This window comes from Jaculus jaculus, chromosome 15 (assembly GCF_020740685.1).
Source record: "Jaculus jaculus isolate mJacJac1 chromosome 15, mJacJac1.mat.Y.cur, whole genome shotgun sequence".
Taxonomy (NCBI): Eukaryota; Metazoa; Chordata; class Mammalia; order Rodentia; family Dipodidae; genus Jaculus; species Jaculus jaculus.
The window spans coordinates 39,382,279-39,398,743 of record NC_059116.1 but is presented as its reverse complement, the minus strand read 5'-3'; the positions used below and the strand labels follow the sequence as shown (position 1 = coordinate 39,398,743).

General features: G+C 41.9%; 1 protein-coding gene across 1 annotated transcript in view; it reads right to left on the bottom strand.

The window, feature by feature from the left end:
- LOC101603966 (vomeronasal type-2 receptor 116-like) overlaps window positions 1-9,579 on the bottom strand; it is a 50,366-nt gene extending 40,787 nt beyond the window's left edge. The window contains 2 exon segments of the mRNA XM_045134740.1: window positions 7,028-7,700; window positions 9,174-9,579. Coding sequence (XP_044990675.1) covers window positions 7,028-7,700; window positions 9,174-9,579 — 1,079 coding nt within the window.
- Window positions 9,580-16,465: the final 6,886 nt, after the last annotated feature.

Sequence of the window (16,465 nt, the reverse complement as noted above, 5' to 3'; positions counted from 1 at the left end):
TGTGAATCTGTCTTATGTTGATCTTGGGAATCATACCTGGGTTATTTGACTTTGCAGGCAAGTGTCTCAACCAGTAAGCAATCCCTCCAGCCCCTTTATCTCTTTTTAATTTCCTATACTTATTTCATTACCTGCTTTACTTTTTTACTTTTTCCTCTCTTGTCTGTCATAGGACTTTTGTACAGATCACTTGATACTGGTTAAATCTGAACTTTGACATGTGCACACCAAGGTGTCCTGTCACCGAAAACTCCAGACTTATGTGCTACTTTGTGAATCTAGCATTAAGTGGGCACTGGAGAATCTACCCTGGATCATCAAACTTTGCAAGCTAATGCTTTTAACCCCTAAGCAATCTCACATCCCTTTACTTCATTATTATAGTTCCTTTCCTATTTAATATCCATGTTTTGAGCCCATCAACATTCCCCTATGGGATAGGAGAGGGAAACAGATTCCAGCGCCTCCCTGAAGAGATATAGACAGTTTGTGATTACACAGGGGGTGGAGGGAAGTCACATTCTTCAGTCATGAAGCCACTAGCAAATAACCATGTTCTAATAAATAACCCCCAGCTCATGCTCATGCAGACAACATTAATGAAGCCCATCAGGTCGCAAAAATAGAGTGAAAGTAGAAAGGAACTAGTTTGGAAGAAAGGGTTTGGTGCAAAGAGGATCTAGAAAGGATAATGGGGTGAATATAATGAAAATATGTTGTAGGAAATTGTCAAAAAGTTAAACATGAAATAAAGGCATATCCTATTGTGTGGACCCATTCAGTCCATCCTGCTCCTTTTCTCCCCAGTTTAGCCCTCCCCTGTTCTTGTTCACCCAGTTTTCCTTTCTGAGACACTTTCTCCCACAGTACAAAAGTTGGCTTATGGCCTCCCTGGCTCAGCCTCACAGGTGCTGGGATTGTTGTTATTTTACATGTGTATGTATGCATAGTGTGCATGCATTTGTGTGTGCATGTTGAGGTGCATGGGGTACACATGTATGCACATACTTGGGTATATGTAGAGACCATAGGTCAACCTTATGTGTTTTTCTCAAACAATCCCAACTTAGTTTTTGAAACAGGGTCTTTCACTGCACCTAGAGCTCACTGATTCAGCTAGATAAGATAGATGACAGCAAGTCTCAGGGATCTGCTTGTCTCCACCTCCATGGCCCTGGAATACAGGCATGTACCACCACACCTGCTTTTTACCTGAGTGTGGGTGCTCTGAACTCAGGTCCTCATGCTTACATGGAAAGTATCTTACTGGCTGGACCATCACCCCAATCCCAGGATTGTATGATTGTATTACATTGCCTAAAAGCGTTTTATAATTCATTCCCTCTCTCTCTCTCTCTCTCTCTCCTCTCTCTCTCTCTCTCTCTCATTCTATTGTTAGCTAGGGCTGGCTGTGTCCTCCTTTCTTTATTTTCCCTATTCTGTCTACATTCCCCTCTTCTATTTTTCTCTATTGCTTAATACTAACAGCTAGTCTTCCTCTGCTTATCTACTTTTCAATTCCACCCTTAGTAAGTAATATCTAAATACACAGCTTTCTATGCACCCCTAAAATCTGTTGATGCTGAGGGTTGACGATTTAACCAGTTATTCTTGTATATTCACAGCAGACCTGTGCCTGTGCTTTATCATGGCTTCTTCTCTGAGCAGTGCTAGAGGTCATGTGTGACACCTTCAGCCTATGAGCTGTAGCTTCCTCTCCAAGCAGTATTGAGCTCACATATGGTACCTTCTGCATGTAAGCTGAAGAGTGAACTACTGAACTATACCAGACCTAGTGGGGTGAAACTATAACTCAACCCTAACATCACCTACTCCCATTTGAATATCGCAAATATTTTAACCAATGAATTAGAAAATCAAACAAATGTCCCAATAAAGATATGCAACCTGATAAGAACATATGAAGGATGAAAACTCAAAGCACTTGAGTAATCCAAAAATTTAAAATTCCACAGCAGTGGATTACAGCAAAAGTAGACTAGATCAAATCCTAAATAAGGAATTCATTAAAATGATAACAATAGTCAACAATATCAAAAAGGACATGAAGAAGCACATCAACAAATATGAAAACAATAAAGGTAAACAGCTAAATGAAATAAGGAAGAAACTACAGACCAGGAAAAAGTGAAGAGAGAGAGGGAGTAGAGGAGGGATTAACAGAAAATCTAGTTAAGGAAAAGAATATTTGGGGGGTGTAGTGGAAGTGTCTGGGGAAAAGGGGGGGTGGGGAGAGTAAATACACAAAACTAAGGACTATAGTAGTTGGTACAGTAAGTACCCAGCTAAGGGAGGCAGGCAGGCCAGACTGATATGCACAGTAGAAGGTGAAGAACACTTAACCCTAAAATCACTGTCTCTGGCTGGTGAATGTCAGGATTGAAACTAGGTTATTCCCCACAGTGAGTAGTTGACCTGAGAAACAATGAGTCCCCAAAACAGTGTTAGCAATTGCCAAGCACTTGGTCATCCAACAGAGCTAAAAATCCCATCCCCAATGCTAAAGGGAACACAGGCTGCCATCTTAGGACACCTAGAGAACAATGGGAACACAGAGCAAAGAAAATCTTCTCCTTGCAAAACCTTATGACACTGGAAATACTATGGGAACTAGAGTCACAATGGTCACCACCAACTAAACAAGAAATACACACTGTGCAATAGAGGCATACAGCCTCTGTGGATAACCAACTACCCTCCAGTTGGACCTGAGGTCTGCTCAGTGGGAGAGATGTCATAACTGGTACTAGAACCAAGACAGCATCCCTCAGGCAGGTAGCTCACGACAGACAGAGAGAAGACCCCATTATTCTCTAGTATATCCTCATCAACATTTCTCTCAAAATTATATGCCTAGCCCCCTTCACCAGAGCTTCTCTCATGCTTCCTTGGAAAATTTGCTTTATTTTACAGATGGCAGAGAATACTGGGACATTCCAAGATCCATCAATTTGACCAGAAAGGACAGCTAACTGCTCATCATGAGATGGGCCACCTACACCACAGTCACCAGGATCCAGGAGAAACTGCAAAGGAAGCAGCTACACAAGTGTTGCTCCCAATGATAGACTGCAAGCTGCCTCCAGGGAAATAGCAACAAACGTGGTGGAGAACTGAAATACTTCACAGCAGAAATACAGTCTACAGAGAACTCAACACTATTAACAAACTGCTAACACTCCTGCCAAGGCTCAGGGACTGTTGTGGAAGAGGATGCACAAAGACTGTAAGAGCCACAAGGGGGTTAGAAATATCCTGAGGCACAGCCTCCTCCCAGAGACTGACAGAGGCCCTAATTACCCCACAGTGAACACTAAGGATACTACTGAAGAGGGCACTCAGGTAATGGAGACTGGGGGTGAAGGGATACAAGACTGAAAAAAAAAAAAAAAAAAAAATATATATATATATATATATATATATTACATATATATAAAAAATATATTGTATATATTATATTGTATATATAATGTATATAATATAATTATATTATTATATAATATGTTATATATAATATGTTATATTATATAGTTATATTATTTTATTTTATATATATATATATATATATATATAGAGAGAGAGAGAGAGAGAGAGAGAGAGAGAGAATAACAAATTTAAAAAGATGAAATTGTGAATCCTAGACACTGAAGAATATGAGCAGCACAAACAAAAGGTATATAGAACGTAGTCAATAAAACCACAGAAGCCATCACTTCGGGCCAAGATGGCAACCGCCTAACTGCACCGCACATCCCCAGGAAAGAAAGGCAAGACATTAAGTGTTCACTGGGTTTTTTAGGGAAGAGCAATCTCCAACAGATTGCCAGTGGGAAAGCACAGAGGGGAAAATAACAGGGAATCACTGATTCTTTTGCCTGTGGGTAGCCCACACTTCCCCCCAAGCAGCCACCATACCCACAGTCCCAACTTCTGGAAAGTCCCACACTTACTGTAGGAAAAGTGTCCCAGGCCAACATAGTTCCACTTGCCTCACTGCACAAGGGTGATCACCCTTCTACTCCTTCCCACGAGTGGCCTTGGCCAAGCTACACCTGATGGCCCATTGTAGCTCAGGCTCCTCTGATCAATTTGCACAGATCCCTGCTTGTGGAAGATTAGCCTGCTCAGCCCACCTGCACACTTACTGCTCTAGCCACCACAAATTCATGCTCAAGCCCAGGCCCATTGCAACTCCCCAGTGAGCTCAGACTGCGTCTGTCACTTAAGCTAGCTCAGGTGTCATCCCCTCCCTGTCTGCTGTGCTAGCCGACTGCCATTGTCCTATTGCAGAAGAGCACAGACTAATTCTGGATCCCAGTGTTCTGCCACATGTTGCGCCCCTCCCGCCAGCAGGAAGAATGACAACAACAGGATTCTTCTCAAGCACACTTTATTGGGAGCTCCAAACTGAAAGAGAGAAGGACCCCGACCCTACGGAGCGCCAAGCTTATATACTTATGGTCATGTGATTGTATAGCGTCATCTGATTGGCTTAAGTCTCATCAGATGATTTTGCATCACCCAATCGGGATGGGTGAGCAACCATATTAGAATAACATCATGTGCTCATGCGCAGACAATTAGGATACAAAAGCAGTAAACAAGCTGACATGGCAAAGCCTGATGAAGCCAGCATGGCTTCCCACAGTTCCCCCTTATAAAAATTGTTTTGAACCTCAGGATACCCGATCCAGGACCAGCCCTCATGATGGCCAGTCCAATCGAGGGTAGAGCCCAAGACCAAAAGCCTGCTTAAGCACCTTCCCGAGTGCAATGAGAAAAATCCCTTCGGGGTGCAAAGGCTGCTCATGCAGGGATGTAAGCCTTCCAAGGTGCAATGACAACAAGGTCACTTGGTGTACAAAGGCCTTACATAAGACAGGGTGAAACTAACCATTACGCAGGCTAGCCAGCTATACTTGTGGAGATGCTCCTTGATCCAAAGCCATAAGTGCCTGAACAATCTTTATGTTATCCTGCTGATGTTGTCGTCTGATTCAACAGATAAGCCAGAGACAGAACACCATACCACACAAAAGGGCTGCTCCAAACATAGCCACCCCCACCCATTCCTTAAAGAAAGAAAATGAAGAAGATAGCCAAGAAGTAAAATCTCCCAAAGAGATTGGCTCCAGATGAGTTCCATTCAGCTGTACAATCTGGAACAATAACTTCCGAGATAGCTGCTCTCCTTCAAGTGTCCAGTTTCCTGCCAAAAATTCAGCTAGCTTGTGACTCTGATTAAAAGAAGCAGTAAAATTAAATTGCAAAGGAGTAATACACAAATGTTGATACTGGGAAACACATCCAAGTTGTATTATTTTATATAATTCCTCTACTTGATTCTGCACCAGATCTACTCTTTGATTAACTAGATGAATACCAGCAAGAAGGTGCTTATTAATTGCTTCTTGTGTTTCTAATGCTGCAGAAGTCTTTTCTACTATGTTATTAACAACTTCCACAGTTTGAGCTTGAGATGTCATAGCAAGAGCAGCAGTAGTTGCTGCTGCAGCTGAAATGACGATGGCGGAAATGATTGCTGCAGTAATACCAAAATCTCTTTTATGACGAATAAGTCCTACTAAAGGAAAGGTAGTTGGATCCGCCTCTATTGGAATGGGGACAAAAGTAGGTAATTTTACTATTAAAGCCAAATTGACGCTGGCATTCCAGCACTCTGCAAGCCAACACGTGATATTTCTACAATCTATCAGAGAGATGTTGGTGCTAACATTTGCTGTTAGAAAAAAGAATGGAGCTTGTACACAAATTGAGGCTGGATTAAAGCTACTATTAATCAATTGGTGATTTTTAGTTATATCCTTAATATAAATTTTATCATTCGTATTGATTCGAACTGCTGAAACATTCCATAATGCATGTTTAGTTCCCAATAATCCTGCTAAGGCTGACACATCCGCCATTGCACCTGCCTCATTGGACAGAAGCCATTGATACCAGGGCCAACCAGCACTATTACTAAGTGTATCATTTCCTTTACTCTTAAATTGGTAACGCCTTAATGGAGGGGTCATTTGAAATCCCTGCAAGATCTGTTTCTGGATTTTATCTGAACTCTGACATGGAGTAAAAATCAGAGGAAATGCATAATTAGGTTCACACCAAGGAGCCCCTTTTACATTACTAGCATTTATCTTAAGATTTGGCTGTCTAGAAGGGACAGTCACTTCACTCTGTATCAGTAATGTGGTAATATTAACATTTGTAACATTACCTCCCTCTCCTGACCCATTTTGTTTTCCCTTAGTTATCTGAGTTAAAGCTGCAAGTATTATACTCATATCAACTTTAGACTTTTCTAAAGGGTCCTGCCAAGCACTAAGATTTTGTTTTTGTAATACAATACACGGGGGAGCTAGGTTCTTATTACCCTGGAAAAAACACAAAGTGCCATTCAGTTGAAAAGAAGTTTGATTATAAATTGTTGGTATTTGCATAGGATCCCTGATGCAAGGCATTTCCCCTTGACAGGATGTAGAAAATAGAGTAGGTAAGACACTAGAATATGAATGAACTGGCATAGGGACAGGCCATGTCCTGGCCACAGCCCAAAATTGCATCTTAATTCCCTTTATCATCATCGGCAGGAACAGGCTCAGGATCATCAGTAGTAATAAGGAGGTTGTCATTCCTTGTTGTCTCATGACGCACGATTCGAGTCAACCGCTCTGGCACCCAGATAGGATCAGCTTGGCCCTGTGGAAAAACACAAACAGCTCCCCTGGATCTGGCTATAACCGGATCCGGGCCTTTCCAAACATTTTCAAGTACATCCTTCCATTTTGCATCTTCATAACAAGGAGGGGATTGGGTCATATGACGATCAGCTGCCGTTAGACCCACAGCATCAATCGTCAGAAAATTCAAAGTAAAAAGTACTAGAGATAATTTATTCTTTGGGGTGTGGCCTTGGCCTATTCCCCCTTTTTGTTTTTGTAAGCCTTCTTTAATAGAACGATGGGCTCGTTCAACAATGCCTTGCCCTTGGGGATTATAAGGAAGGCCAATGGTATGCACTACTCCCATAGCGTCACAAAAGTGACGAAAACTTTTAGCAGTATACGCAGGTCCATTATCCGTCTTCAATGCACGGGGCTTACCCCAAGCTGCCCAGGCCTCCAGACAGTGAGTAATAACATGGTGAGTACGTTCACCAGCAAGGGGAGAAGCATGAACAATTCCTGAACAAGTATCAATAGACACATGAATATATTGCAATTTGCCAAAAGATGAGATATGAGTAACATCCATTTGCCAAAGTTCTCCCGAACGTAGTCCCCGGGGATTAATGCCAACATGAGGAGAATGCAAGAAAGGGACGCAAGCAGGACAATTAACGACAATGTCACGTGCCATGGCCCGAGAAATATGAAATTTTTTGCGTAACACTGCAGAGGAGACATGATACAAGTTATGAAAATTATGAGCCTTAGACAAGGTATCAGAAGAGAGTAGAAAAAAGGCTCTTGTGGCTTTGTCGGCAAGATCATTGGCAACAGCCATGGGACCAGAGAGCATAGAATGAGCTCTAATATGTTGAATAAAAAATGGGTTAGTCCGAGACCAAATTAAACGTTGCAGCTTGGATAAATGTACAGCAACAGGACTAGTATCCTTAATAAGACCTGCTACTTCTAAATTCTTCACAGCATTAACTACATATTGGGAATCAGAAATTAGATTAAAGGATTCACTAAAAAGTGCAAATACATGACACACAATTTGACATTCTACTATTTGAGGAGTATTTGGTTCAAATTGTACAGTAACCGGTTGTTTTCCCTGGATGACATAAGCCCCAAGACCTGTCTTAGAGCCATCAGTATAGATATCTAAAGCACCAACAATAGGTGATTGCGAGGTAATCTTAGGAAATACAATAGGATGTAGCGAAACAAAATGCAATAATGGATCTCTGGGCAAATGATTATCTAATCTTCCAGAGAAAGAACACATAAGTATGGCCCAATTATCAATAGTAGCAGCTAAAATACGTATCTGTTCAGAATTATAAGGGGTAATCAAAGTATCAGGTGCCATACCGAAATGCATTAAAGATGACTTTATACCTTGAAGAGCAAGGGTGGCTACCATAGTAGGATAATGCTCTATACATTTTTTAGGAGAAGAATGAGAATTTATCCAAAGCAAGGGACCATGTTGCCATAAGACCCCTGTAGGAGTTTCTGGCGTAGCAAGAATGCACAATAGTATAGGTTGTCCGGGGGTTAATCTGCATAACTATGCAGACTGTAATGCTTGCTCTACTTTAAAAATAGCTCCTCGTGCAGCTGGAGTTAAAGTTCTAAATGAGGAGATATGTGAATCACCTTCTAATAGTTGAAATAGGGGTCTCAGTTCATGAGTAGGAATCTTTAGATATGGTCTAATCCAATTTATATCCCCTAATAACTTTTGAAAATCATTCAATGTCTGCAATGTATCTGTTCTAATTTGTAATTTTTGAGGTCTAATAATATGTGTAGTAATAGTTGCTCCAAGGAATTTACCTACCTCTCCTTCCTGTACCTTTTCACTAGCTATATGTAAACCATAGGCTTCGAGATCCTTTTTGAGAGATAGAAATGCTTTTGACAGAATGTCCTGCATGGGAGCTACTAAGAGGATATCATCCATATAATGACAAATCCGCAATTTCGGGAATCGTTTTCTAGTAGGTGCTATTGCTAGGCTGACATAATGTTGGCAGATAGTAGGACTGTTGGCCATCCCTTGTGGGAGAACTTTCCATTGAAACCGTTGATCAGGTTCCTCATGATTGATAGCTGGTAGAGTAAAGGCAAATCTTTTACAATCTTCCAAAGCCAAAGGAATAGAGAAGAAACAGTCTTTTATGTCAATAACAATAAGAGGCCAGCCATCTGGTAAACTAGATAATAAAGGAAGACCTCGCTGAATCGGTCCCATAATGTGCATTTGTGCATTCATATCTCTCCCCCATAAAGTAATAGGAATATCTACTATATAAGGCATAACTTTACCTTTTTGTCCCTCAGAGATAGACCATGTAAGTTCCCGAGAACTAATAGCTGGAGTTTGAGCATACCCCAAACCTTGCAAAGTTTGTGAAGATGATTGTTTGGGCCAGTTCTTGGGCCAGTACTTACTTGCAATAATACTTCGGTCAGCTCCTGTATCCAGCAATCCCTGAAAATGTATTCCCTCAATAGTAAGCTGTAGAATTGGTCTCTCATCTAATTCCATGGATAAATATGTCAAATCAACTCCTGTAGAGCCAAGTCCTTTGTTCCCTCTAATTTGCTCACCAGAAGGGAATTGTTTATGGAGGCTAGGAATAACCAATAACTGAGCTATCCTATCCCCAGGTGAAATGGCAATAATTCCTTTCAGGGATGAACAAAGAACTTTTACGGTGCCTGTATAATCAGAATCTATAACTCCTGGAGTAATAGTCAATCCTCTCAATGCTGAAGACGATCTACCAAGCAGTAAACCTACAGTATTAGGGGGTAATGGACCTTGAAAATCTGACTCTACAGGTTGCACTCCCATTTGTGGTGTTAATATGAGTCTGGTGGTGGCACAGATGTCCAATCCTGCGGAACCTGGAGTTGCTCGTCTGATTGTGCTGGAGGGCGGAGAGATGGATTCTGAAGTGCCCCATATATTTGAGGGCCCTGAGGTCGGGGGCCCCTGACCCCGTTTGTTGTATTAGCTGTTGACTGGTTAATTGATCGTCCATTGTTAATTGGTCGTCCATTGATATCTTTAATAGAGCGACACTCATTTGCCCAATGCTTTCCCTTTTTACACTTAGGGCATAAGCCAGGTAATCGAGCCTGACCCTGCACTTTAAAATTAGTTTGTGGGCATTGTTTTCTAAAATGTCCAGTTTTTCCACATTTGAAACATGAAGAAGTTCCTCTGTGTCCCCTAGTGGCAGCCAAAACTGCTGCAGCAAGCCCTGCATTAGATAGTGGACCGCCAACTTCTCTACAGGCTTTCATCCAAGCCTGAAGTCCTTTCCCCTTCCAGGGTGTAATGGCCCGTCTACAATCTTTAGTGCATTGCTCATAAATTAGTTGTTCCACAAGTGGCATGGCTTGATCAGCATCACCAAAAATACGACCAGTGGCTTCCATCATGCGAGCTACAAAATCTGAAAATGGTTCAGTAGCTCCCTGAATAATTTTAGTAAGGTTGCCTGATACTTCCCCTCTATTTGGCAATGCCCTCCAGGCTCTGAGAGCAATAGCATTTATTTGCTGATAAACTTGAAGAGGATAGGCAATCTGATTATTAGCCCATTGTCCTTGTCCCATAAGCATATCAAAATTCCATACTGGCTGATTATTTGCTGCATTTATTCTGGCTTGACTTTGAGCAGCATCAGTAGATAGAGATTTCCAATCTAAATATTGTCCTAGGCTTAAACAAGCCTTTCATACTCCAAACCAATCTGCTGGAGTCATACAATTGCTAGAAAGACGTTCTAACAAAGCCATAGTAAAAGAAGCATTTATCCCATAAGTTCTAGTAGCTTCTGCAAGATCCTTGAGTTCCTTATATCCTATAGCTTCATGATATCTAGTATTGGTATTAGGGCCCTCAAAAACTGGATAAGCACTAGCCAACTTTCTCCAAGTCTCTGGTTTTATCAAACTACATCCGGACGAAGGACACGCCCTGAACGGAAGTCGGCCATCTTGTTGTTTACATTTTTTACTTGTAGAGGCATAAGCTGGAGGAGGAGTAAAGATGCCATCTTGTCTGGGTCTAGAACATTCCCGAACATACTTGGTCTCTACTTCCTCAAAATCCTGTTCTTCCTCTGGAGTTAATTCTTCTCCCTCAGATTCACTAGAACTTTCTATATATAAATTTGCAAGTTCCGTTAAATCTGGATATAGCTTCGGACCTGAATGTGGCCCTTCCTTTTGTGATTTACTTTTATTCTGTGCACATTTATTCTGTTCTATCTGAAACCTAGGTTCACTTTTCATTTTAACCTTTTTTTGTTGTCCCCTTTTACTTTCTTCAGACTCTGACATGCTATCTTGATGATGTGCTAATATGCGTTGGCCTTCCCTGATCACTTCTTCACAACGTTTGTCCTCCAAACATGATCACACCAAGCGCCATAAGGGCTGTGTACCTGCGCGCAACTTTCGCGTTTCTGACTCACGGTCGATGTCTCTGCCTAACTTATCCCAGCAGGTCAAATTTAAACCCCCAGTAAGCTCAAAACAAGGCGCTATCATATCCACTTCTTCCAAAAACCCTTTAAGAGTTTTATCTGAAATCTTAAGTTTATGTTGTTTTAATACTTCCTGAAGTGGCTCCAAAAAGGTAGAGTGGTGTTGTCCCATTTTGCAACCTTATATACGTTACTTATAGATCAGTTACAGGCAAAAACTTATCATATAGCACCAGGGGACTTACCGGTACCGCTGCTCCGTGTGTTGAGTTCTGAATCCTCCCTCGGAAGTATCCTCAGGGGTCCTCTCAACTGGCCGTTTGCTGACAAATTCCCGGGTTTCGGCACCACTTGTTGCGCCCCTCCCGCCAGCAGGAAGAACGACAACAACAGGATTCTTCTCAAGCACACTTTATTGGGAGCTCCAAACTGAAAGAGAGAAGGACCCCGACCCTACGGAGCGCCAAGCTTATATACTTATGGTCATGTGATTGTATAGCGTCGTCTGATTGGCTTAAGTTTCATCAGATGATTTTGCATCACCCAATCGGGATGGGTGAGCAACCATATTAGAATAACATCATGTGCTCATGCGCAGACAATTAGGATACAAAAGCAGTAAACAAGCTGACATGGCAAAGCCTGACGAAGCCAGCATGGCTTCCCACAGCCACACCAGAGTTTGGGCTGCTTCACTGCTTGGTGCTTCAGTGTCCCTCCTAGTGCAAGTGCAGGCAGCTTTGTCTCATTACTGTATGAGAGCTCAGGCAACTTTGGCACCCTGGCCAGGCTGGAGCTCAGGCAGCTTTGGCAAGTGATAGCCAAAGCTCAGGCTGCTTGGCAACTACCTCAAGCTGCTTCAGATTCCCATTGTTCTTGAGCCCAGGCTGACCAAACCACCAACACACACAGATACTGCAATGTGCAGACCACAGCACAAAAGAAATAACATGAAAAATAAAATGCAGGAAAATCCAGTTAGATGACCCAGTCCTACAATGAACATCTCTAAGCAAAACATAGACATGTCAATAGGATAAGAACAACTAAATGAAGCCTTGAGCAATGAAACCCTGACCAAGCTACTGGAAGAACTTGCAGAAAAGCAACAAAGGACCAATAATCATGCGGATGCTGAAATCAGTAGACTAGACCTAATAGATAAGAAAAGAGAAGGAGTTCAAAGACAGTTAAGAGACAAGAGATATGGACTTCCAGCCAAGATGACAACCACCTAGGTGCCCTGCAAATCCTGGGGAAGAAAGGGCAAGAAATTAAAGGTTTTCTGGGTCTTCTTGTCAGTGGGGGGCTAAGAAGGGGAGAAATCAGGGAATCATTGATACCCCTGCAGGCGGGTAGAACACCCATTCACCAAATAGCTGTTGTGCCCTCCCGCATCCTATCCCATGCCCTGTCACTGTCCCGTGCACTGTCCCATGGCGCCTCGCTGCCATTGCGTGCCCCATCCCACACCCCGCCACCCTTCCATCCCATCCCATGCCCCATCACCCTCCTGCGCATAGTCCTGCACCCCACCGCAGTCCACCGCATGGTCCTGCACCCCTTCCTGCACCCCCCGCAGTCCCTTGCACCACCACCGTGCCCTCTCCTGCACCCAGCTGCTGCTCCCCACTGCTGTGCCTGGCCACAGGCCCGCCGCCACTGCAGAAGCTTAAACTGCTCAGCACATTTGCCCACATTACTGCTCCTGCCGCTGCACATTCAGTGAGTCCAGTCCCACAGCAAATGCCACACAAACCCAGACTGTGTCTCTGGCTTGCGCCAGTTCAGGTGCCTTCCTGGTCAGCCCCCGGAGACAGGGGAGCACAGACTGTTTCCGGGTCCCAGTGTTCCCAACCAGAGTTTGGGCTGCTTCAGGCCTTGGTACCTCAGTCCCCCTCTAGGCTCAAATGCAGGCAGCTATGGCATATTACCGCTTGAGAATTCAGGCAACTTTGGCGCCCCTGTCAGGCAGTAGACAGGTGGCTCTGGCAGGCGGGAGCCAAAGCCCAGGCAGTTTGGCAACTGCCCCAAGCTGCTCAGATTCCCATCACACTAGAGCACACACTGATCCACCCACCTATGTGCCCATACACTGTCATGGGCAGAACACAGCACAAAAGAAATAACATGAAAAATCAAATGCAAGAAAATCCAGTTAGATCACCTAGTCCTACAATGAATAATACATCTAACCAAAATATAGAAGAACCCTCAGGATCAGAACATCAAATTGAAGCTATGAGCAATGCAACCTTGACAAACCTACTGATAGAACTTTCAGGAAAGCAACAAAGAACCGACAATCATGAGGATGCTACCATCACTAATCTAGAACAAATTGATAAGACATTGGAAGGACTTCAAAGAGAATTAAGGGACTTGAGGGAGAGTGAAAAAAAAAAAAAAAAGGACCTTAAAAATCAACTGGCCATACTAAAAGAAGACATAAAGAAATGCAAGGATGAATTCCAAGAATCATCAAGAAAATCAGAAAATGATATGAAAAGGGAGCTAAACAGAGCAATGGAAATGATACATAGAAAAGTAGTAGAAAATGCAAACTTAATTGAACAAGTCCAAAACTCTCTAGAGGCTCTCAAGAATAGAGTCAGCAAAGTGGAGGATAGAAACTCTGATCTGGAAGACAAGATGGAAGAAACAGTTCAAGAGTTCAAAAACACATCAAAAGCATCATCTACCTGGACCAAGTGGGATTCATCCCAGGAACACAAGGGCAGTTCAACATATGGAAATCGGTCAATGTAATACACCACATAAACAAGATTAAACATAAAAACCACAGGATCATTTCAATAGATGCAGAATAATACTTAATGGAGAGAGACTGGAGGAATTCCCATTAAGATCAGGAACAAGACAGGGTTGTCATCTCTCACCTCTGATTTTCAATATAGTACTTGAAGTCCTAGCTCAAGCAATAAGACAGGAGAAGGAAATAAAAGGGATACAATTTGGAAAGGAAGAATCTAAGTTAGCTCTATTTACTGATGACAAGATTGTATATGTAAGAGACCCGAGAAACTCCATCTCAAAACTCCTGAAGCTGATTAACTCCTATAGCAAAGTAGCAGGACACAAAATCAATGAAAAAAAAAAATCAGTAGCATTTTTATATGCAAATGACAAAGATACAGAGAAAGAAATAAGGGACACAGTCCCATTTTCAATAGCAACAAAAAAAAAAAAAAAACCTTGGAATAATGTTAACCAAGGAAGTGAAAGATCTATACAACGAAAACATAAAAACACTCAAAAAGGAAATTAAGGAGGACTTGAGAAAATGGAAAGACCTCCCATGCTCCTGGATAGGTAGAATTAACATTGTGAAGATGTCAGTCCTACCAAAGGCAATATATAGATTTAATGCAATTCCAATTAAAATCCCTACAGTGCTCTTTACAGAGATAGAAAAAATGATCTCAAATTTCATAAGGAAAGGCAGAAGGCCTCACATATCCAAACATATCCTCAGCAAAATAAATACCTATGGTGGCATCACCATACCTGATCTAAAGCTATATTACAAAGCCATAGTAATAAAAACAGCATGGTACTGGCATTAAAACAGGAGAATTGACCAATGGAATAGACTTGAGGACCCAGATTTTGGGTCAAGCAACTATAGCTACTTGATAATCCACAAAGGCCTGAACAATATAGGCTGGAAAAAAAGACAGCATCTTCAACAAATGGTGCTGGACAAAATGGATAACCACAAGCAGGAAACTGAAACTTGATCCACACATTTCACCATGCACTAAACTCAAATCCAAATGGATCAAAGACCTCAATATAAGACCAGAAACTCGAATACTACTGGAAGAAAATTTAGGAAGTACTTTCCATGATATAGGAATGAAAAAACTTCCTGAACAAAACCCCAGTAGCTCATGATCTTAAACAGTCACTCAACTAATGGGATCATGTGAAGCTGAAGAGTTTCTTTACAGAGAAGCATACAATAAGCAAAGCAAATAGATTACCCATAGAATGGAAGAAAATATTTGCAGATTATCCAATTAATAGAGGCCTAATCTCTAGAATCTACAAAGAACTCAAAAATCTAAACAGTACGAAGTCAAAACACCCCACTCACAAAATGGGTCAAAGACATGAACAGGCAGTTCACAGAGGAAGAAATACAAAAGGCAAACACACATTTAAGCAAAATGTTCATCATCCCTAATCATCAGAGTAATGCAAATTAAAACAAGTGTGATATTCCACCTTAACCCAGTAAGGTTAGCAAACATCAAAATATCAAACTAAAATAAATGCTGGCACATATGTGGAGAAGCAGGAACACTAATCCACTGTTGGTGGGAATGTAGGATGGTACAACCACTTTGAAAGCAATATGGAGACTCCTGAAAATGCTAACTATAGAGAAACCAACAGACCCAGTTATTCCCTTACTGGGCATCTACTCTAAAACCTTCAAATAACAGGCCAGAGAGATTTGCTCAACCATGTTTGTAGTGGCTCATTTCATAATAGCTAAGAGCTGGAATCAACCCAGATGTCCATCACTAGAAGGATTGATAACTAAGATGTGGTACATCTACACAATGGAATTCTATACAGCAGTAAGAAAAAAATGACACAATGAAATTTGAGGGAAAATGGTTGAACCTGGAATAGATCATTCTCAGTGAACTTACCCAATCACAGAAAAAAAAAAATTGACACATAGTCTCATTCATCTACAGCACCTAAACTGAATCTACCCAAGATACCTTACATACCATGCAAGAATCTCATGGAATAGACACTAGGATGGATAGGGAGGGAGGGGAGGGCATCGAAGAGGTGGGAAACACTAATCTAGACCCAAACGCCAATGGTACCATAAAATTCTCCTTCCTAAAAGGCACACCAAATGTCTTAACCTTCACCAGGCCCTTACAGGACACACCTGATCCACAAGACACTGGAGAGGTAAGGTTCAAGTCTTACCAATATCCTCTCCATCTTCCCTCCCTCCCTCTCCATCTCCTCCTCCTCTCTCTCACCTCTCTAACTCCTATATAATGGTTATATTTTCCTTCATTATCTTAGGGGGCAATGACCTGTAACTCCCAGTACCAGGTTGGGGCTATCACCAACAATGAGCTTTTGATCAGAGAAACCTACAAGGTTTTCTAAACGAATGACAGATTTCAGTCAGAGTACTTGATGACCCACCAAAGGTTACTGGTAAGATCTTATTGCTGAAGA